The following is a 22,428-nucleotide window of genomic DNA, read 5'->3' as shown; positions in this document are numbered from 1 at the left end:
GCAGACCCAGTGAGCTCTCACAACATTTAGAGATTTTAAGCGGTTCTGGTCCCGCTTTGTCTGTTTATACAGGGAACTAAAGTAGGGCTTTATGCGTGCTCGATACCTTTTAACAGCCCAGGAACCTCCTCGGCCCCTTGAATGCTTCTGGAATCTTTCCAGCAATCCTTACAAGTTAGGAATTGCATATTCATTACTTCAGTGCTCGGGACAGAAGCGTTTAGGATTTTATATTATTTTAATATATATAATGAGGTATTTAGGGAATGAATCCAAGTCTAAACAGGAAATTCATTAATGCTTCGCACATAAACCTATCCTGAGTATACTTTTGTACAGTAATTTTTCGTGCACCTGTGTTTTGACTGACATCCGTCACAGGTCAGGAATTTTCCACTTGCATTGTGTTTACACTCTAAAGTTACAGATTTGTAAAGACTTCGGTTCTCTAAAATCATAGCAACTCAAACTATTATTGTGACGCTGTAACCCCCGCCCCTCCCCCCTCCTTTTTACTAGCCAGCTAAAGATTAGGCAATCCCCCAGGGTCAGAGGCCAAACCTGGCGTCCTATATAGCCCCAGTTTTAAAAGCTCAATGCTGCTTTGTAACGAACACGGAAGAAGTGTCCCCAGCGTTGGGCTCTTCCCTGTGACCTTGGGTAAGGAATCACGGGGGTGGGCGGGGTTCAGCAGGAGTGTGTTGGGAAGATGTGTTCTCACGAGTCTGTTTGAGGTGAGGGAATGGATGCCAACAATGCTGGTCTGTAGTCAGAAGGGTTCACAGCAAACCCCAGGGGTCCCCGTTATCCCGAAAGAGCTACAACAGGTGTACCCCAGGCGCCCTGCGGCGGGTTCAGTAAGGGAAGGGCCTGCGCTCCCCTGCGTTAGCCAGGGAGATAGAGGACCGGCGACACGAGAGTGACGACATCTCGGTCAGGGACACGCTTCAGGGTCCTACGGCGCGTGGGCCGGTCGCGCGAGTCCTCTGCGCAGCGCAGCGCCAGGCCGCACGGCGCCCTCAGCTTCCTGCACCCGGCGGGCCCGCCTCCGGGGCGGGACGGGGCGGTTTTATTAGGCAGCCCCGCCCCACTGACCCGGCTTCTCCCCCTGGCTCGCTCCTGCCCCGGCGTGCAGGGCCCCGCCGCCGCCATGTCCGGCCCGTTCGAGCTCTCGGTGCAAGATCTCAACGACCTGCTCTCAGACGGCAGCGGCTGCTACAGCCTCCCGACCCAGCCCTGCAACGAGGTCATCCCGAGGGTCTACGTGGGCAACGCGTGAGTCTCCAGGAGGGCTGACTCCGCAGCCGCTCCCCGGGCGCCCCGCCCACTCGGGGGCTGGAGTGGGGTCCAAGGGCGTGGATGGGGGCGGGGGAAGCCTGGGCGCGGTCGCCGACCTGCGAGCAAAAGCGGAGGCTGGGGACCGGGCTGGAGCAGACACCCACTCCCCGTGCGTGAAGCCGAGGAGCTGGACCCCGCATGCCCTGAGACCCGAATGTGCCCGGGCCCTGCCCTCGGCCACCGCCCGCCCTGGCTTTGGCTTAGGCGGGGTCGAGGCTACCACGTTCTCTTAACAGGTGGCAGGCTGTCTCTTGGCCGCGCGTCACGTGACAGCTGCCTAGTTCTGCAGTGAGGTCACCGTGGAATGTCTGCCTTCGTTGCCATGGCAACGGGATGACGTTACAATCCGGGTGTGGAACTTTTCCTGTCCGCGTCAGGAAATCAAAATACCCTAAAATACCCTAAAAGAGGAAGTAGCTGAGCCATGGCTTTCCTGGCTTCTCCAGATAGGGTTTGACTTAGATGGGATATGTTAAACTCCATAGAAGACCTGAGCCATCTGAAAATTCCTTCTAATCGTACCGCCAGGAAATGTGTATATTATTAATCTCTTATGCGTCCTTTACAAATTTTTATATTTTAGTCATACTATTATTAGTGAGGATTTCTCAGCAGTGGGAGAGAGTCATTGTTAACACCGAAAGAAAGGCTGGCGTGACCCATGTTTGGGGGAAGGCCCACATTGAATTTTTAAGCGTGAAGACCCGTTTATCAAAGAAGCTCTGTGGGTCCATTTCAAGGACTGCACTTCAAAATTGCTAAGCAAGCTTTCCTCTCATTTTCATACAGTAGGAGGGGTGGCCAGAGGCGGTTGAAGGGTTGGGAGGACTTTTCAATGTCTTCCATGTGAACCTGCTGCTTTAACCTACAGTGGAACCAGAGAGGGGTTCACATGGCAGGTCCCAGACTCTTGGGGACAGGTTGCATGCTTTGTATCACTCACTTACTTATGGCGCACCTACTGTGTGTCACACACCACGTGATGGTGATGGTCATTCACTAGTAAATGGTGGTGATAGTTTATCAACAGCACAACAGTGCGGTCTTGCTCAGTGATCTGAAGGGGAGCGACCAAAAAGACTCACAGGGTCAGTCTTGAGGCTCAGTCACTGCAAAGTCCTAGGGAACCCCTCCCACCCCTCCCTACCCCAGCTACCCAAGTTGCCAGGGGTCTTGACAGTCTCAGGAGCCTGCTTCCTGGGGGACAGTTTGTTGCAATTGTCTGTGGTGACTTCTCTAGGCCGACAGTAGTCGTAGAGGCAGATGTAGTGGCTGCCGTGGAACATACGTTCTTTGCCCTCTTTGCAAATACGACCTTGATGTAGGGGGTGCTTGTGCTCAGTGAGGATCAACTGAGTTCCTAGTGCCCTGCATTGGGCTTCCTCCCCTCCTCTCCGCCCCCCCCCCCCCCAGCTCCTGGATCAAAGAGCTTCAGCCACAGCCTGTCAGGGCAGCGAGGGAGTCAGTGTTGAGCTACATTTCCGATCTCGGCTTTATAGGTGGTGGGGGTGTGAGGGGCAGAGGGAGTAAGGAGGCAGAGCCTGGCTGGATGTCTGGAGAAGGCTTGCCTCTCAGCTCTGACTCAGCAGCCCATGTGAGCATCCACCGCCAGTCCTGTCCTGCAGAGTTTCAGCTCTGTTCACTGGCGACAGTGCTGTCCTCTCTTTCCGGCTGCCATAACAGGCAGACAGGAGCCTGCGGGAGACATTGCTTTGTAAAAGTGTAAACTCCTGTTTAAATTGGGACATTGTGAGAGGAAGTGAAGGGCCTGGTTGACCATTCTGCCAAGATACCTTCTAACACCTATCTTGGGGGAAGGGTTGCATTTGCTCCTAAAACGGTCCAGGGAACTCCAGATGTTGCAAAGAGAGTATGGCAGGATCGATCCTTCAGGGTGCCTGACCTGTGCCAGTTCCATTCTTCAGTCAGTCACCAAACATTTATTCAGTGTCATGCATCAGGCACTGTAGCAGGTACTGAGAGGACAGACCACTCAAGGAACTCACACACTGAAGCTCTGAACAGATAAGCGTGACCCTGCCGTGGGATATAATACCCCCACCCAGAGTCAAGCTCTGTCAACAGAACAGCCTCCTTTAACACCAGGGCTACCCCAAGTTGGGACCATTAACCCCATTTTGCAGAAAGGAAAACTGAAGCACAGAAAGATTAAGTGGCATGCTTAAGGTTGCCTGGCTGGTAAATGACAAGGCTGGATGTAGACCCAGACACTCTGACTCCAGGGTCTATATTTTGTTTTGTTGTTTGAATGTGGGCTAGCATCAATCTCATGATCCATCTCCCACGTCGTGTGCTACCGTGCCTGACTCTATAGTTTCTCTGTGCCACCATCACAGCATAGGAACTGTGATGGCGCACACTGGAAGGAGCTGGGGACATCCCACAGAAGTGATGCCTACATGGAGGTAGCGGAGGAGACAGCATGGGCACAGAACCACAAGTCTATTTGGGGAAGCTGCTGGTAACTGGATATGGCTGGGGTGACGGGAGAGGACATGAGATGGGGCAGGAGGAGCCACGGGGGACCGCGGGGACCGTCTCCTTGCTTTGCCTAAAGGCTCAGATTCTTCTTCATCTTCTTCCTGTGGGGCTGCCTCTTCATTTTCTGCCACTGCCTCCCATCCAGGTCTGTAGCTCAGGACATCTCTCAGCTTCAAAAATTGGGCATCACCCACGTCCTGAATGCCGCCGAGGGCAGATCCTTCATGCACGTCAACACCAATGCCAACTTTTACAATGATTCCGGCATCACCTACTTGGGCATCAAGGCCAATGATACGCAGGAGTTCAACCTCAGCGCCTACTTTGAAAGGGCCGCAGACTTCATCGACCAGGCCTTGGCTTACAAGAATGGTAAGGGACCTACAGCCAGGACCCATGGGAGGTGGCTTTGATGTGGGCTGGCCTAGAGAGCGGACCTCAGCAGGTCTCCCTGTGGCCAGTCTGTGGTTCCCTGCCCCCCTGTGGTGATGACTTTAAGGCTCTCTTTGCCTGGCAGCTCTGGTGGCCCCTCTTGACACAAGCAGATCAACTCTTGCACACAGTGGCAGCGCGCAGGTCTTGCCTTTAGTTTGATTTGGGCAGAGTGTGGTTTCTGACCACCTAACCCTTACCCCAGACGCAAACACCCACGATAATGACAAGGGCTTACTAATGTCCAGCATGGAAAGTCCTGAAGTGAAGGAACCCTGAGGCTGGTCGATTCGGTAGCTCAACAGATCTGGTCACCACAGCATATGACCATGACCAGAATAACAGAGAGTGCAGCTCTACGCTGTCAGGGGATTTCGGTCTGTGAGGTGCTGGCCCTATGTGCATGGACAAAATGTCAGGACAGTGGAAGTGTGTGAGAGAGGAGGCCCTTTACCTCACGGCAGATAGGACACAGGCAGAGGCAGAGTGGGAAAGTGGTTGTAGGTCAGCTATACCCTTCAAACGCAAGCCCTCAGAGATCTGCTTCCTCCTAGGAGGCCCAACTTGAGACAGTTTCCAAAAACGTTCCAAAATGGTACCACCAACTAGGGATTTACATGTTCCATGTGTGAGTTTATAGGGACCATTGCATAGAGTTTATGTATTCCGTAGACAAAGGATAATATTCCAGACATACACAGTGCAGCAATGAAGCTTCAATGCCTCTTTCCTTTTAGTTTAGTGTGCCCATTTATGTATGTGTGTGTGTGCATGCATGTGCATGGGTGCATGCATGTGTGTGCAAGTGCTTGCACATGTGTATGTCTTCATGTGTGTACATGTGCGTGTGCATCTGTATGGGTGCATTCATGTGAATACATGTGCACGTGTGCATGTGTTTGTGCATGTGTATGTTTCTGTGTGTATACATGGGCACATTTGCAGGTGGAAACCAGAGGTTGATGCTGAACACTTCTTCAGTCAGTTTTCCACCTTAGAGACAGGGTCTCTCCCTGATCCCGAAGCTCACTAGATTTATCTAGGCTGCTGGCCAGTGAGCTCCAGGGATGTGCTTTTCTTTACTTCCCCAAGCCTGGGACTACATGATGCTGTGCCGGGCTTTTATGTGGGTGCTTAGGGATCTGAGCTTAGGCTCTCCAGTTTGAACAGCATAAAGACTATGCTATATCCCCAGCCTGTTTCTTTCCTTTTAAGATTAGCGAACCATTCCCCAGAATTCCAGTGGGGCTTCCCTATCCTTTTAGTGACTAGACACTCATGAGTGGCCGCCTTACCAGAGGAATGAGTGGCCATGACGGGCAGAGGGCCCACAGCCTGGAGATCCTAGGTTAAAGCTTCCTGTCACTTCGCCTCTGCAACTGCAGAAAGAAAGCAGGGTTGAAGGAGGAGCTGCCTGGTGATCAGACAAGACATCGGAATGATGAGACGTCCTAGGAGGACACAGGACAGAGGTCAGCAGGGCAGATGAGCTCTCTGGGTTATTCCCATCACGTCTCCTTCCGTCTGTAGGGAAGAGGTGACCCACTACAGATGTGATTGGTCGTATTCGTGTGACATAGATGCTTCCTGGTCCAGCAGCTTCCCTGTCCAAGTGATTCTCAAAGAGAGCTCCCTGCCCACTGGATGCTCAGTTCATATTCCGGACTTGCAGAAGTTCTGTTGACTGGGAAAACTTTAGACGTTAAGGCCAGGGCCTTATGGTCCCTGATGGTCCCTGTTACCCCAGCCCCAGCACCCTTCCCCTCCAACTGTTCTACGCTCCTCACTCTGGATGGATGGAGAACGTGGCCTGGTCAGTTAGGGGGGTGGTCATTGCCATTCTCACATGGCAGCAGTTAGGCATACATTCAGGGGACTCTGGAACATTCTGCCTTTATTTTCTCTTTCTAGACAACAGGGAACGTCCACTGGCCTCTTGTTCTGACCTCTTGCTTTGGTATAGGCAGACTGAATCTTAGGCCTGAAATTTTTCTGCCTATTTCTTCCCATCCTCTGGCAAACGCTACCCCATACCTTACCACTGACATCCTCTCTTTCATGAAGCTGTCCCAGGCTGGTGGGTGAAACCAGGGGACCAGTGGTTTCCCTGGTCTGGCTCCAGCACTCGATGTAGCAATGGTTATAGTCTGCATTCCCTGTAGGTAACTTCTGACCAAGCAGAACGCACCCCAGGGCTTTGGATCCCTGTAGATAGACTACTAAAATGGAATGGATATTAACCTCCAACCATTGCAGGACTCTGAGGAACAGGAAGCCATTACTGAGAAAGCCAGGAGTTTGAGGCTGGGAAGGTATTTCAGCAGGAAAAACACTTGGCGCCCAACCATGAAGACCAGCGTTTGGATTCCCAGAACAAACATTAAGTCTGGGTGGTGCGGTTGACTGTTTGTAATCCCAGCACTCAGGAGGCAGATCCTCAGAGCACACTGGTTAGCCAGACTAGCAAAGCACGAAGCTCTGGGCTCTGGGAGAGATCCTGACTCAATGTCTAAGACAGAGACTAAATCACTAAAGAAGACACACAAGGCCAGCCTTGAGTCTCCACCTGCACACACGTATGTGCACTTGAACACACGTACACACTCACACATATGTGATCGGGCATACACACTCAGGCATATCACACACATGAACAGTGTGCACCCTAGCGCTCACAGGGAAGCGTGAAGAAGCACACATGTGCACATACATGCGCAGACACACAGGCATGTGTGCCAGGGAGTGGGGAAGGAGCCTGGGTTTGTGTAGAAGAGGGAACAGTTACTTGCTTCTGAGAGGATCTAAAGAGGCTGTGTGGAGGTGGTAGTGTGTGGGCTGGGCCTGGAACATGGAACATGGTAGATTCTGTGCCCTGGATATATCTGAGCATGCTCCCAGCAGGAAGTAGGCTGTGGTTGCCCCGCAAAGGGTCCCACTGTCAGGTGGGACCAGAACAAGCCACTGAGGTGTTAAGGGGGGGGGAAGGCAGGAAATTGGGGGGACTCCTGACGTAGGAGGATCTAGGGAAATAGAGAAGCATTTGGAGGTAAGGATGATAGGTGCAGAAGAGATGCTGTTAATTCTGGGTCCACAGTTTCCTTCCAAATAAAGCTGGTGAGGAGGTGTAGGTGGTGGCCGTTCACTCACTCAGCAACAGAAGATGCCCGGGGATGCTGGGAATGGCAGAGCATCCAAAGCCTAGCCCCACAACCCTTGCTTTGGAAGAAGGCACCCTCACAGATGCGTATGTGGCTAGCAGAGTGACAGGTGCCCGGGGCCCCTGGGGAACTCCCAGTCCTGCTGATGTTTATTGAGTGCTCTTGCGTGCCAGGCACTAGCCTGAGGTTTTGTCTCGGCTCTGTTTGTTTTGTTTTTGAGACAGAGTCTTGCTATGTACCCTGACAATCTTGGAGCTCACCCCCAAGGGTGGGGGTGGCAGTAGGCCTCAAAAGCCACACTTGAGGGACTCGATTCCACCCTGCGAATGACGACAGGTCAGAGCGGTGTTTCTGGAAGATTTTCCAGCTCCCGGCTGGAGTGTGGATTGGCAATGAGCGGTGAGGGATGAGGGTGAGCCCCATTTGTAGGAAGAGAGTGGAAGGGAGGCAGGAGCGAGAGAGGTAAGGATGTGAATTAAGTACTTTGTGGGGAGCCAGTGACTAAAGAGAGAAGCAGGCTTTTGCCCCTCCTGGGGGCGGGCTCCCTGCAGTGGTGGGACTTTGACCCCTCCTTCCCTCCTTTCTTCCCTCCCTCCTTATCTCCCTACCTCCTTTTTTTCCCCCATTGTTGCTTTCCGTTCTCTGAGGAATTCTGAGTTTACATTTCGTTGGTGATGAAGGAACGAAACAGAAACAGAAGAAGTGTGTGTGGCCATGTTGCTTGTGGTCTTCAGGGCACAGGCAGGAAGGGGTGTGTGCTGTAGGCTGAGGACAAGGTGAAATGCAGGGAAGAGGAGAGGACAGTTTGGGGGAGCCACAGAGGGCATGTGTGTGCTGTTTGTATTTGTACTGGAAATCCATTCTTTTTTTTAAAAATTGCTTATTTTTCTGTGTCTGTGTGTGCCTGCATGAGTTTACCTGCACCACGTGTGTGGGGGCTCTCCGAGGTCAGGAGAGGGCATCTGATCCCCTGGAACTGGAGTTAGAGGTGGTTGTGAGCCAACTGATGTGTTTCCTGGGAACCACACCCAGGACCTGGGCGGGAGCAGGAAGTGCTGTGACTGCTGAGCCATCTCTCCAGCCCTGAAATCCATTCTTTTTTAAAATGTGCTTTGCAGAGGTAGAGTTGGCATTCAGGAAAGGTTACACACGTGTTTAACATGACAATCATTAAAATTTTGCCGTAAGCGAAGCCGTAAAGCCGTCACTACCACCGAGACAGGGAATGTGTCCGTCACCCCCACGTTTTTCATGTCCCTGGGCAGCGTCTCCTGTCCTTCCACCTTCCATTCTCCAGCCCTTCTTGGTCTGCTTTCTGTCACCGGAGACCAGTGCGCATTTCGCAGACTTTTATGTCAACAGAGGCACGCAGCGTGCGTTCTTCTGCGGTCTGGTCTCTCTCACTCTGAATGTTTGAGTTTCATCTATGCTCTTCTGTACACCTGTAGTGCCTTCTTTTTTAAAGTCTGTATTTATTTGTGTGTGTGTGTGTGTGTGTGTATTTACCACATGTGCAGGTACCAGTGGGGGCCAGAAGTAGTCATGGACTCCCTTGGAACTGGAGTTAGAAGTGGCTATGAGCTGCCTAATAAGGGTGTTGGGAACCAAACTTGGATCTGGAACAAGTGCTTTTAACTGCTGAGCCATTTCGCCTAGTGCCCTTCTTACTTTCTTGACAAGTGTTACGTTGTATGGACACACGTAGCATGTCTTGTTTATCTGCCTGTGTACATTGCTTCATTCTAAAGCAGAGTAATGCTCTATAACCCGAGCTGGCCTCAGACTTGCCATCTTCCTGCCTCAGCCTCCTCCTGAGGGCTAGGACTGCAGGCATGTCACACCATAGCTGGTTTCATGTTTTGCTCTTGACTGAAAAATAAAATTTGTATGGAGAAGTCTGGTGTCACAAAGTGTGCAGTTCAGCAATGACAGACACCCATGTACCAACTCCCAGATGAAGAAACAAACAGACAGCCCCACAGAAAACCATGTTCCTTCCCATCTCGGTGCCCACTCATAGTCCTGGTCACCGCTGTTTGGGCTTCTAAGAGCACGGGTTAGTTGGGCTCCTTGCAGTTCTGTGGAATCATACTACATATTTTTGTGTCATACATGTTCTTTCTGGTAAGTTGCACATTACTCCATTTTTTTACATTTATTTAGTGAGTGTGTGTGTGTGTGTGTGTGTGCGCGCACGTGTGTGTATGCATGCCGCAGTGTATGGGTAGACATCAGAGTTCAGTGTGCCAGGGTCAGTTTCTTTTCCCCAGTCATGTGTGTCCCAGGGATTGAACTCAGGTCACCAGCCTCGGCAGCAAATGCCCTTTACCTACTGAGCCATCTCCCATTCCTTTTTTGAGCCAGGGTCTCATTCTGCAGCCTAAACCGGCTTTGAACTTCCAGTGACTCTCTTGCCTCAACCTCTTGAAGTGTTGGGGTTACAGATAGGTACCACCACATCTGGCTAGATCCTTAATTCTTTGTTATCTATCACATATGTATATGTATACATACATATACATACATATGTATGGGGGTGAAGGGATGACTGTACTGGGCGTGTGTGTGGAAGTCAGAGAACAACTTCTAGAAAGTTCTTTCTACCATATGGATCCCAGGGTTTGTTTTTTTTGTTTTTTTTTTTTCGAGATAGGGTTTCTCTGTGGCTTTGGAGCCTGTCCTGGAACTAGCTCTGTAGACCAGGCTGGTCTCGAACTCACAGAGATCCGCCTATCTCTGCCTCCCGAGTGCTGGGATTAAAGGCATGCGCCACCATCGCCCGGCGGATCCCAGGGTTTGAACTCAAGTCGTTAGCTTGACATCAAGCCCCTCTACTCACTGAGCCCTCTTACCGGCTCTACCTAGGTCATTAATTCTTTTTTTAAAGACTCTTATTATTTACCCAGTCTACTGTTGATAGTCTTGGGAATTTCCACCTGGGGACCGTTACGAATAGGCTCCTAAGACATAGAAGAACACCCTGCAGTACTGCCGGGCAGCAGGGAGCACAGGTGTTCGCCTTGAGCACATGTTACCAGTTTTCCATGGTGTGTGCGTTGGGGTGGGGGCTCTTCAGAGCCTGCCTCCCCTGGTGACAGAGAAGAGCCCTGGCTGCCTCACATCTGTCCCTAATCAACCTTGGGTCTTCCGTTCTTACTATTTTAACCATGCAGGGTGAGACACAGTGACATGGCGATATGCTCTCTACCTGCTGCCTGGAAGAATTTCGGCATTACAGTGAGTTTGGGCTTCCCCAGTTGACACATCTCTCCTGTCTCTTGCAGGCCGGGTGCTTGTCCACTGCCGTGAGGGGTACAGCCGCTCCCCAACGCTCGTCATCGCCTACCTCATGTTGCGGCAGAAGATGGATGTCAGGTCTGCTCTGAGCGTCGTGAGGCAGAATCGTGAGATTGGCCCCAATGACGGTTTTCTGGCCCAGCTCTGCCAGCTTAATGACAGACTAACCAAGGAGGGCAAGGTGAAACTCTAGGGTGCCCGCAGCCGCCTTCTGCGGAGGTCTGACTGGGAGGCCCTGGCAGCCATGCTTAGGAAACACAGTGTACCCTGCTCCCATCTGTCTGTCCCATTGTGGCCCTGGGCTTGCTAAGGAGGCCGTTCTTGCTCCTTGGCTGTCCTTCCCTGCCATTTATGTCCCTCCCCTGAGGTGGTGGCTCAGGGAGGAAGCCTGTGGCGTAGATACATCTCAGTGACCCAGGGCAGGAGGCCTGAGCCACTCCCAGGCACTCCTTGTGACCCCCTCCCGCACCTGGGTTCCCCTGAGTGGTCTAGCATGGTGACCCTGGAAATGATCTATGCAAACACAGGTTCTGCTCTTCCCACATCTATCACTGGTCCTCACAGCCTGACACACCCTCTTAGGCAGAGGCATAAGATGAAGCAGGGTAGAGGTAGGTTCCTAGTGGCTGGCTTTCCACAAAGAGGCTGTGTTTTAATTATCTCCTTAGAATTAAAGATACTCTACAGGGGCCCTTGGGTAGGCAAATCCGTTTTCCCTGGAGGGCTCTCCCTGTTCTTTGGAATGTTTAAAGTGTGCCTCTTTGGGAGATCTTCCGTTCCTTATCTGCTGCTTTGGTGTCTTCTCTGTGGATGGCACTGTCCCTCTTCCTTGGGCAGGATTCTATTTCTCTTCTTTAGAATGCAGAGTGTCGAGGCCCAGCCTATTAAAAAAAAAAAAAAAAACAACCCACCATTTGGAGAATTGCAAGGGTTTTATCCTGAATTATAGTGTGGGTGAGCCTCAGCTGTCATACTAACTGCTTTTCATCCTGGTTTCTATTCTAAGAACAGAAGGAGGAAGTTGGCCAATTACAGCTCGTGTTCGTGGGTGTTTGCACGGCTGTGAAGAGGGGAGGGGACAGAAGGGAAATGGAGGGTCTCTGTGCTCACCCTTGCCCATTTACGGGTAGTTCTGATGGAGTGGCCCGACTCTGGGCATAAACAAGCCTCCATGTCCTTTACTGGCGAGCGAGCAAACAAAGAAATGACCCTTTAAAGGACTTCTTTCCAGGGCTGGTTTGGAAGTGTGCTAGACCTCATGTGTGTGCACATTTCCCAGAGAGTGAGCACAGTCTTCTTGGGCTCTATGTTCTTGTTATGCTGTGTGTATCCAGGGTCACACAGCAGAGTGGCGGCAGTCAGCCACCTCCTCAGCACTTAGCACACAGGCATCTCATAAAAGCCTGTTTTTCTGAATACCTAGAGCTGTCTGAGTGCCCAGTGTATATAGAGCGTTGTTGCTGTGGGGCACCCGGATCCCAGCAGCCTTTGTGCCTGCCTGTAGGATGTCTTGCCGGAGTTTGCAAAGCAATCTTACTTGGAGGGAAAGACATATCAGGGACTTTTGTTGAATGTTTTAAATGCAGCTTTAAATCGAAAACTCAGCAGCGTTGACAGGGAAGGTCAGGGATATGCCTTTTTCAGAGATGCTGAGGAGCCTGGAGAAGAAGGTGCATCTTGGGGCCTCCGTCCCATCACCGCAGGGACAGAGCTGTGCAGCCTGGATGGTCACTGTCCCCTATCCTGTGTGACCACAGCAGCCGCTGGACACATGGGACGGGTCCTCTTTTCTCCAGAATGAAATGGCAGTAGCCGAACTGTGTACCACCTCCATAGTTTCCAAGTGGCTTTCTTGCTTGATCTGATTTGCATTTCATAATAACCCTGTGAAGTTGACAGCACTTATCCGTGTGTTGTTATGAGCGAAAACCAACAAAAGAAACAAACAAAAAACTACCCGGGATAGCAGGGCATGGTAGCATGAGTCTACAGTCCCAGTTCATGGGAGTCAGAGGCAGGAGGATCACTGCAAGTTCAAGGCCAGTATGGTCTCCACGTTGAGACTCCAGGCTACAACAGCAAGATCCTATTTTTTTTTTTAAAAAAAAAAATTTAGGTTTATTAATGGGCGCCTAGCTCTTTAAAGCTGAGTGGAAGCGGTTTCACTGCTGCCTAAGGAAGCTGGGCTGTTCTTGTCTATAATGAGACCAGCTCCCAGCAATGTCCAAACGCCCCGCACGCATGTCTTTGAGCCATCCCCAGAGAAAGACAAAAAAAAAAAAAAAAAAAAAAAAGAGTTCCCTATCAGGTAGGACAGAGCTTCTCTTCGTCCAGGTGACACATGGAGACCTGTGAGGATGAACTCTGCTCCTGGAAGAGGCTGGACACCCCTCCCGCCTCACAGGACACCCAAGGCTGTTTACTCACTAACGCCTCCTGGAGGCATTATTTTGTGGGAAAATAAAGAAAAGGGGCCTTTGGGAGATTCCCGTCTTGCCTTTGGGGTTATTTGCTGAAAATTCAGGGTTTCTTGGCTGGCTTTACCCCGCGTTCAGAAGATTAGCTCCTACTTCAGGTAGACTTGCCGTGTATTGCCAAAGAGCCGCCACTTGTACTTCCGTGAGTGGGGGCCGTTCCTGGATGGTGTTCTATCCCTGGAATAAAGAATTCAGGATGCCCCTTCCTCTTCCCCGTACCTGGTCACTTTCTTTGACTCATAAAAATCCAGGTTAAAGTTAAAATGCAGGTTAAAGTTAAAATGCAAAATTAACTTCTCAATCTTCAAGTATGCTGGCTGCCTTTCCAGAAGCAGACTGTTTCCCCCACCTATTATTTCTGTTACCTCGAGGGCACAGACCAACCCCTACCAAATGAGGGACCTCTTCTGGCCCACAATAAGGCTCTCTGGGGCTCCAATGCGGGAGGTTGTTTTAAGAATCCAGAGCTGGCCTGTAGCACACACCCTCGGGGAAATGAGCATGAGTAACAATGTGTGGCCAGCAGGGGGGCGCTGTTGAGAAGCTTGGTGCCTTTCCAGCCACAAGCTCACTGAAGATGCTTGTAGTATTAAGATGCTCAATGTTTTAATCAAAACAAGCACTGATCTTAAATATGAAGATAAGAGCTTTCCTCACAGAACATTTTCCTTTTCTTAAAAGTGGCATCATATGGTCTTCCCAGATCAAGATTCTATCCTGATCGTAAATAGAGGGAGTCTCAGGGTACAGAGACCGTTGGTGAATGTTTAGCTTATGGGGCTCTTGCCTCCTCCCCCTGTTAGGGTAACTCATAAAAGAGTGATTTTCTAGACAGAAAAGGTTCAGGGGAAAGGGGATGGTGGAGGGCAAAGCCCTGGATTCAATTCCTGCCATGGGGGGAAGGGGGAAAAGGGAAAGTTTAATGTCTACTGTATCACCAGTGTTAACACTCTATAAAATTGTAACCAAAATAAATGTCTTAACCTTACAAAGAAGTCTGTTTGGTGTATGTTTCCTTTTATAGGTTTGAGTTATTTATGTTTGCTTTTTTCTGACTTCTGTGGTTGGTGCTGTTGTTTTTGAGGTAGCCCAACCTGGCTTCAAACTCCATCTGTAGCCAAGACTGGCCTTGAACTACTGATTCGCTGTCCCCTGCCTCCAGATGAGGATTAAGACACATGCCACCATACTGGTACAGCCTTTTTTCTAAATTTAAAAAAATAACCACTTATGCCAGGCAGTGGTGGGGCACGCCTTTAATCCCAGCACTCGGGAGGCAGAGGCAGGCAGATCTCTGTGAGTTTGAGGCCAGCCTGGTCTACAAGAGCTAGTTCCAGGATAGGCTCCAAAGCTACAGAGAAACCCTGTCTCAAAAAACAAAAAACAAACAAACAAAAAACCCCAAAACAACAACAACAAAACACTTAGGGGACTTGGAGAGACGGCTCCAGTTAAGAGTTCATTCTTCTCTTGTATAGGGCCTGAGTTTGGTCCCCAGCACCCATGTTGGGTGACTCACTAACCACTTACAGGTCCAGAAGATCTGGCACCTCTGGCCTCCACAGGCCCCGAACGCATACACACAAACAGATGTACAAATAAAAATAAAAATAAAATACTTTTTAAACACCTACAATTTAGCCGTTGGAGGTACCCACCTGGTAGGCTGGCATACTGTGTGAGTCCAGCTCAGGGTGTTCTGGGGACCATGAGACCTACAGAGACAGAACTCAGTGTGCTAGGAGTTGGGCTGGGAGGAAAGGATGAGTAGGGGCAACACAGGGAACCTGGGCAATGAAAATTCTCTGTAGGACACTAATGAAAGATACGTGCCTGTCACTGTGCCCATATACGGGGTAACTCCAGGGAATTATGTTGAGTGAGAAAAGGCAGCGCCCCGCATTGGTTGCATCTGCATAGCGTTTTTTTAATTGAAAAACGATGGGAAACGCGGTTAGGTTGGTGGTTGCTGTGAGTAGGGTCTGGAAGAAGGAGGGTGAAGGAGGCAAGTGGACATCTTTGTAGAAGAGACAGAGCTGGCAGAGGTGGCATGTACCTGCAACCTCGACGCCTGGGAGGTGGATCTGGAGATTAAGGTTAGCCTAAGCTAGCCTATGGTATCGAGACACTCTTTCAAAAAGTGAATAAATAAATAAATAAATAAATAATAAAGGACATCAGGGCAGGTCCTTGGGGCCACAGAGCTGTTCTTCATCTTAATTGTGATGGTGAATAGGCAGATCTTGTGATAAAATTGCATAGAAGGAAGAACATGGGTGGGGAGGGGCTGGAGAGATGGCTCAGAGGTTAAGAGCACTGGCTGCTCTTCCAAAGGTCCTGAGTTCAATTCTCAGCGACCACATGGTGGCTCACAACCATCTGTAATGAGATCTGATGCCCACTTCTGACCTGCAGGCACACGTGCAGATAGATCAATCATACATAAAATAGTCCAAACTCGTTTAAAAAGCTAACACATGAGCGTGTGCCGCAGTGGGTACATGTGTGAGTGAGCCATGGCAAATCAGGGAGGCTGGAAGACGGTGCACTGTGTGTCCTGGCCGTGACGCTGTACTGACACCTTTGGTGAGCTGTTGCTATGGAGGGAAACTTGGTAGAGAAGACATAAAATCTCTCTGAAGTAGTTCAAGTACTTGTCAACTTATAATGATCTTAAAATTCCCAAGAGTAATTAAAAAAAACTATTCAGGTGTGGCAGTGCGCACCTTTACCTACAGCCCTTGGGAAGCTGAAACGGCACCATGAACTTGAAGGTAGCCTGGGCTATACAGCAAGGCCATCTCAAAAACAAAACGAACAAACAAAACCCCAAACAGACTAGACAGCAAACCCACGACAGCATACAAGAACATTTACAGCAGTCTTGCTGAGAACAAGAGGTCAGAAATACCCTTTAATACTAGTACTGCGGAGGCAGAGGCAGGAGGATCTCTGAGTTTGAGGCCAGCCTGGTCTACAGAGAGACATCCAAGACATCCAGGGCTACACAGAAATCCCGTCTTTAAAAACAAACAAAAAGAAGAAGAAAGACCCTTAACTACAGTCGACAGGGATCTGTGGAGACCTGAGGCTTGACTCCAAGGCTATTACTTAACCTTGATAAACTTTTTTTGTGTGTTGAGTAAATACACTCATCACTGACTTAACCTCAAATGAGTAAACAGAAGGCAGGCACCACAGCAGGTTCCCAGAGTCTTCCTGAGCATGGCAGGGCTACCTGTTGGCAGAGGGATGGCCATTAAGGAACTCAGAGTCTCTGTATACACCCTTTCTCCGGTTAACACCACTTTAATCCCTAGCTTGGTCACTCTGGCCACTTGGGTTCTCCTTTTATGTCCAGCAGGTGGCGGAAGTGTTCCAAGCACAGGTTGCATCTCTATTAAGGTGGCCATGGTCATCTCCCACCAGCAGGTGGTGCTGTGAGAACCATTCTGCAGGCTCACAGAAACACACATGCCCTCCCAGGAACTGCCCCCTCCCAATCTGGAACAACAGGCAGGCTCTCTGGCCCAGACAGGGTTAACAGTCCACATTCCAGAGCAGGGGAAAGGGGACTAGAGGTCACAGACAAAAGGAGGGGGCAGCTTCTAACAACACCACAGCTCTGGTGGGAGAGATAGATCACCCCCCAACAATGGCCACAGCTGTTTTTGTCTGCCCCGAAGGAAACTGACTTAGGAAGCAGGTATCAGAGAGGGCCCTTCCTGAGGGGCCTTCTGTCTGCCTTGTAAACCTGTCAAAGCAGCTGCATTGATGTGTGGGTGACGGAAGATGAAAAGGAGGACACAGGCGCTTGGCCACAGATGGACAGGCCACTCACAAGTCGAGGCAGGTGGCAGAGCCCTGCAGAAGCTGTGCAGGTGGGAATTCGTTGCAGTTAGCATACCAAGGCGAGGTGGACCATAGCCGCCTTCCCAGCCTTCCTCCAGGGCTGGGCCATCCTCCGACAATCTATCTCAGTGAAGGTTTCCGCCGGGCCATTTTTTTTTTTGTTTTTTTTTTTTTGCACCTCAGGTGTGAATCTTCCTGCTCATACCCGTCTTCCCCTTGGCATGGCCCTTTTGCTACTGCAGGCTGAGCCAGCAGCTCCTTTGGATTTCTTTGTGCCTAGACCAGTCGTTCTCAACCTGTGTGTGGTGCCCGCATGGGGGTTATTGAATGACCCTTTCACGGGGGTCATCAACCCTTAAGACCATGGGAAGTATCAGATAGTTCCATTATGATCCAGAACAGTAGCAAGATTACAGTTATGAAGTAGCAATGAAAATAATTTTATGGCTGGGGGCTCACCACAACATGAGGAACTATATTAAAGGGTCACAGCACTAGGAAGCCTGAGGTGGCTTTCTGAAACTCACCTGTTATATATATGTGTCCCTTGGATTTTTCCTCTGAGACTCAGAGCTGTCCATGAAAACATAACGAGAGGCCGGAGAGATGCCTTGGTGAGGAAGAGTGCATGGTGTACAAGCATGAAGACCTGAGTTCGAACCCCTGCCACACATGTGGAAACCTCGTTATCTGTACTTAAACCCCAGGACTGTGCGGGTGGCGGGACAGAGGCAAGTGAGTCATGGGAGCTCACTAGCCTGCTAGTCAGCCTAACCTAAATGTCTCAGGAAGAGATCCTGTCTCAGGAGATAACTTGGAGAGAGACAGAGGAGGACACACCTCCTCTGGTCTTTGCATGCTCATACATGTATACTCATACGCATGTATCACACGCACGCATACATGAGCTGAGAAATGGTGGGGGAATATCACCAATAAACGCACTAGCCTTGGCTTTTTTGCCAAGAGATGGGATTCTGTGTTGCCTGCCCCAGGCCTGACCGGGGAAGAAACTGCCTCTGACCCACCAGGCTATAAGCCACATTGAGTTCCCTGGCTAAGAATCTTCTGTAATGAACCCCAGGTCAAGGGTAGAAGAGATTTCTTCATTGTGAGGCATCTCCAAGAGCCATGGTGACCTGCTTACCCTCACCCTGTCCCCAGAATCGCACCTCCTCACCAGTGGCTGTGGACTCTCTACTTCCCCCCCAACCCTGGTTTTGAAGAGAAAGTCCAGAGACTTCTCTGCTCAGGATCGTCAGTGCTGAGCCCTATGGAGGCCAATGGGATTGCCTTTAAAGCATCCCTGTAGTGTGCACAGCAAGCATGAGACCCTAGGTTAGATTCCCCAAAATCCCCCCAAATGAAAAAAGGCATCCTTTGCTTCTGGGTGAGGAGTGGGGTACAAACAAACACCTTTAATTAAGACCATTAGCGGCGGGAGGGGGGGTGACAAAGGAACTTGGCTAGAGGAATTTGGTCAGCTGGACCCTGCCTGCCTTCTGTAGAACTCAGAGCCCCATGTTTCCTTTGTTAAGCTGGCCCACAGTTTGTTTTGAGAATGCCTGAGGGGCCCAGGGAGTCAGACAATTAAAAAGCCAAGCTCATTTTGATATCTGAAAACCACAGCCGTCTGAATGTGGGAGGCGCTGGGATCGCTGGCTCTGTCCCTGCCTCGGGTCACCTGAGAGCGCCAGCAGCAATTTGGAAGTTTGCTGAGCTCGAAAAGTCTTAGGGAGGGCTCACTCTGAGCACACCCCTTTCCCCCTTGGGGAGGGGGCGTGAGGAAACATGGGACCAGCCCTGTTCCAGCCCATCCTCATTGGCTGGCACTAGGCAGAGGGGGCTTTAAAAAGGCGACTGTATCTAGGCTGAGGACTGGAGCCTGTGCCACTGAGTGCCCTCCCTCCACCTGGCACCATGCAGCTCTCGCTGGCCCTCTGTCTTGTCTGCCTGCTTGTCCATGCTGCCTTCCGTGCTGTGGAGGGCCAGGGGTGGCCGGCCTTCAAGAATGATGCCACAGAAATCATCCCTGGCCTCAGAGACTACCCCGAGCCTCCCCAGGAGCTGGAGAACAACCAGACCATGAACCGGGCAGAGAATGGAGGGAGACCTCCCCACCATCCCTATGACACCAAAGGTATGGGATGAGGAAGACAAGGTAGCAAGGGGATCCTGGGAGGGAACTGGGGTAGTTTTAGGATCTGCTCTTTTTGGGGGGTCTCTAACACACCAGGGGAGAGACCAGCTTGCCTGGAAGAATGTTAGCACAGTGTTATATCTGAGGACAGGCTTGGAGGGGCTGGCCGAGTGTCCAAGGTGGGGCGGGGAGACTGAGATCTGTCAAAACTGGCATAAACATGGGCACGGGCTTGTATGATTGGTTCAAAGAATCTCCTCAAGGATGAGGACATGGGGTCAGCTCTAGCTGGACCAGCGGGGAGGTGACAAGGGTAATGCTGGTAGCACCTGGTGGATGCCGGATGCTGTGGCTGTCCTGTATCCCACATGGTCACCCCGGAGGTAAAGCCTTAGCTTGAAGGTGGAAAAACTGAGGCTCCTGAGGTAAAGTCACCTGGGAGTGAGAAGAGCTGAGACTGGAAGCTGGTTTGATCCAGTTGCAGTGCAACCCGAGATTGGGTTCAGGTGGGAACCTGGATCCAGAAAGAACCCCTTCAGTTCTCCTCATCAGAACCAGTGGGCTAGCATCAGAGAACGGAGTTTTCAATACGATTTTAGCACATGAGTGGCAGTTGAGTGTAGCATCCCCCAAATGGGCACAAGGGGCACCAGCTGCCCTCTGCTTGCACCCCGGTCCCAGCTTTGCCTCATTCCTGGGGACAGAGCCTGTGAAGGCAGTCCTGCATGGAGAAATGCCTGGGGGATCGAGTGCGCAGCGGGCAGGAACAACTGGGGTGAGGTGGCAGCTTGAGGGACACCCTCCAGAGTGAGGACCTTGCTGCCTGCTGGTCCCCATCTGAGTGGGGCAGAAGTTCATTTCCCAAGCTGCCACTACACTCTGCCTCTGCTGTCTCCCAGCCAGTAAGGGATGTGGGGGAAAGGGCCACCCCAAAGGAGCATGCCCTGCAGTCACGTTTTGCAGAGGAAGTGCCTGATCTAAAGGCACTGTTCTTGGAAAGCCCCCAAATTTATCCTTCCCTGGGCAAACAGACCACCTCCACATCCCACCTCTGCAGGGGTGAGGAAGTCAAATCAGCCCAGAAGCCAAAAAGCCAGCCACAGGAGGATGGCAAGGCGCACACCTCCCCTGCTGTGCCTTCTCTCTGGGGCGGAGGCTGATCCTGGCCTCTGCTCCTCTCTGGTTTTGGTCCTGGAACTTAAAAAAGAAAAATCCTTGTGTCATATTTGCCCTGACCCTGTGAAACTGCAGGGCGGGGAGGGCTCATATGAATTAGCTAGCTTAAAAACTCCCACCCACCTAAGCCCATGGTGGGAGACATAGCCTCTGTGTGTGTGTGTGTGTGTGTGTGTGTGTGTGTGTGTGTGTGTGAGAGAGAGAGAGAGAGAGAGAGAGAGAGAGAGAGAGAGAGAGAGAGAGAGAAAGAGAGGCCAGACACCAGACCCAACTTTCTTCATTGGAGAGCTGGTTTGGATCACCAGGAGCTACCAGTTCAAAGCACACAGAACAAGAGAGCCTGGTGTGCAGGAACTGTAGGGTTGGGGGTCAGAACTCTGCTGCCCTCTGCTAAGGAAGTAGCTAGCAAAGAGCTACCTGCCCTCAATCCCCACCCATCCCCAACCTGGAATCCTCTAACAAATCACTTTCACCCTTGCTGGAGCCAGAAGGTGCTGGCGTCCTAGGCAGGGGCGTCAAGCAACCCAGCCCTGCCTTTGGGGCAAGTTCTTTTCTCAGCCTGGACCTGTGATAATGAGGGGGTTAGAAACGCTGCCTTTGGTGGCTTTCAAGTCTAATGAATTCTCTTCCCCACCACCTGCCTTTCCACCCGCTCCTCCACAGCAGCTGTCGTGATTTACTACCTTCAATTAACCTCCACTCCTTTCTCCAGCTCCCGGGACCCCGCCCCTGCCCCAGTGGCCGGTAAAGGAGTTCTAGAAGGGACCGGAGCCAGCCAGCTGTGACTAGTGGCTGCTAGACAGGGCTGGGGATAAGGAGTTAAATTAGAAGAGTGCTTGGTTAGTATGCATGAAGCCCTGGGCTGGATCCTTAGTACCTCCTAAGCCGGACAGAGTGAGTGACCCACTCCTGTATACCACCACCGGAGAGGTGGAAACGGGAGCTCAAAAGTTCAAGATCACCTTCAATTACACAGCTCATTTGAGGCCAGCCAGGGCTACATAAGACCCAGTCCCCAAACAGGAACAAACGGCCCCTTCTGACTCTTTGCCACACAGTGCCCGCTATTACGTGCATGTAGTGGTTGAGGTCATTGGATCCTGGGGCAACCTATTTTACAGATGTGGGGACGAGAGACGTTAAGTTACTTGCCCACAGATCACACAGAAAGTAAATGACAGAGCGCTGGTGTTTGATCACTGGGTTCCAAGGACAGAGAGCAGCCAGGGAGGGATCTTCCCCAGGAAGCTCCAAAAGTACTTGGTGCCTTCTTTCTACTATCCCTGCATTGGTAGGAAAGCGCCTGGAGAGGGGCAGATTTGGAAAAAGCAAGGAGGAATGAATGACGCTAGCCGCCCAGCCTGGGCTAGGCTGCCGCCCTCACGCTCCCCTCTCTCCGCAGACGCGTCCGAATACAGTTGCCGCGAACTGCACTACACCCGCTTCGTGACCGACGGGCCGTGTCGCAGCGCCAAGCCTGTCACCGAGCTGGTGTGCTCAGGCCAATGTGGCCCCGCGCGCCTGCTGCCCAACGCCATCGGCCGCGTGAAGTGGTGGCGTCCAAACGGACCCGACTTCCGCTGCATCCCGGACCGCTACCGCGCGCAGCGGGTGCAGATGCTGTGTCCCGGTAGCGCTGCGCCGCGAGCGCGCAAGGTGCGTCTGGTGGCCTCCTGTAAGTGCAAGCGCCTCACCCGCTTCCACAACCAGTCGGAGCTCAAGGACTTCGGGCCGGAGACCGCGCGGCCGCAGAAGGGTCGCAAGCCACGGCCCCGCTCCCGGGGCGCCAAAGCCAACCAGGCGGAGCTGGAGAACGCCTACTAGAGCGCTCCCGCGCCCACGCAGCCCCGGCGCGATCCAACTCGTTTTTTTTTTTTATTGTAAAAGCCTGCAGCCCAGGCTAGGGGCGCTAAACCTTCCAGGCCCTGCGGAGTCCCCAACCCGTAAGAGTCCCCTCGCCCTCCTGCCCGCTGAGGGGGTTCCCGCAGGTCAAGAGAGGGAGTTGAATCATTGACACTGAGTCACTCTGCCCGGTCTGCCCCCCCGTGGGGGGGGG

General features: G+C 51.6%; 2 protein-coding genes across 3 annotated transcripts; both read left to right on the top strand.

Moving 5' to 3' along the window:
* Nucleotides 1-642: 642 nt before the first annotated feature.
* Dusp3 (dual specificity phosphatase 3) lies at nt 643-14,196 on the top strand. 2 transcript variants are annotated; one of them, XM_041635883.1, is made up of 4 exons: nt 643-660; nt 1,136-1,275; nt 3,986-4,212; nt 10,715-14,196. In XM_041635883.1, exons 2-4 carry the CDS (start codon nt 1,151-1,153, stop codon nt 10,918-10,920), a joined length of 558 nt encoding a protein of 185 aa, XP_041491817.1. In that variant the 5' UTR covers nt 643-660; nt 1,136-1,150; the 3' UTR covers nt 10,921-14,196. The 2 variants fall into 2 exon arrangements, with proteins under 2 accessions (XP_041491817.1, XP_041491818.1); XM_041635884.1 differs by lacking the exon at nt 643-660 and having other exon boundaries at nt 1,066-1,275.
* Nucleotides 14,197-18,976: 4,780 nt separating this feature from the next.
* Nucleotides 18,977-22,196, top strand: Sost (sclerostin). The gene is made up of 2 exons (XM_041635583.1): nt 18,977-19,196; nt 21,775-22,196. The coding sequence occupies exons 1-2, from the start codon at nt 18,977-18,979 to the stop codon at nt 22,194-22,196; spliced, it is 642 nt and encodes a 213-aa protein (XP_041491517.1).
* The last annotated feature ends 232 nt before the right edge of the window (nt 22,197-22,428 follow it).

The sequence above is a fragment of the Microtus oregoni genome, unplaced genomic scaffold, assembly GCF_018167655.1.
Source record: "Microtus oregoni isolate MIOR12 unplaced genomic scaffold, Mior012 000048F_ref0000485, whole genome shotgun sequence".
In the NCBI taxonomy this organism is placed as follows: Eukaryota; Metazoa; Chordata; class Mammalia; order Rodentia; family Cricetidae; genus Microtus; species Microtus oregoni.
The sequence above is the reverse complement of the archived record's forward strand: the minus strand, read 5'-3'. Positions and strand labels throughout refer to the sequence as shown.

What these genes read in the sequence shown, in the direction of transcription:
- Dusp3 (XM_041635883.1), top strand. Translation starts at nt 1,151, where the DNA reads ATGTCCGGCCCGTTCGAGCTCTCGGTGCAAGATCTCAACGACCTGCTC. An exon ending in AGGGTCTACGTGGGCAACGC is followed by an intron (nt 1,276 to 3,985) that starts GTGAGTCTCCAG and finishes CCTCCCATCCAG; the next exon opens with GTCTGTAGCTCAGGACATCT. An exon ending in GGCCTTGGCTTACAAGAATG is followed by an intron (nt 4,213 to 10,714) that starts GTAAGGGACCTA and finishes TGTCTCTTGCAG; the next exon opens with GCCGGGTGCTTGTCCACTGC.
- Sost (XM_041635583.1), top strand. Translation starts at nt 18,977, where the DNA reads ATGCAGCTCTCGCTGGCCCTCTGTCTTGTCTGCCTGCTTGTCCATGCT. An exon ending in CCATCCCTATGACACCAAAG is followed by an intron (nt 19,197 to 21,774) that starts GTATGGGATGAG and finishes CTCTCTCCGCAG; the next exon opens with ACGCGTCCGAATACAGTTGC.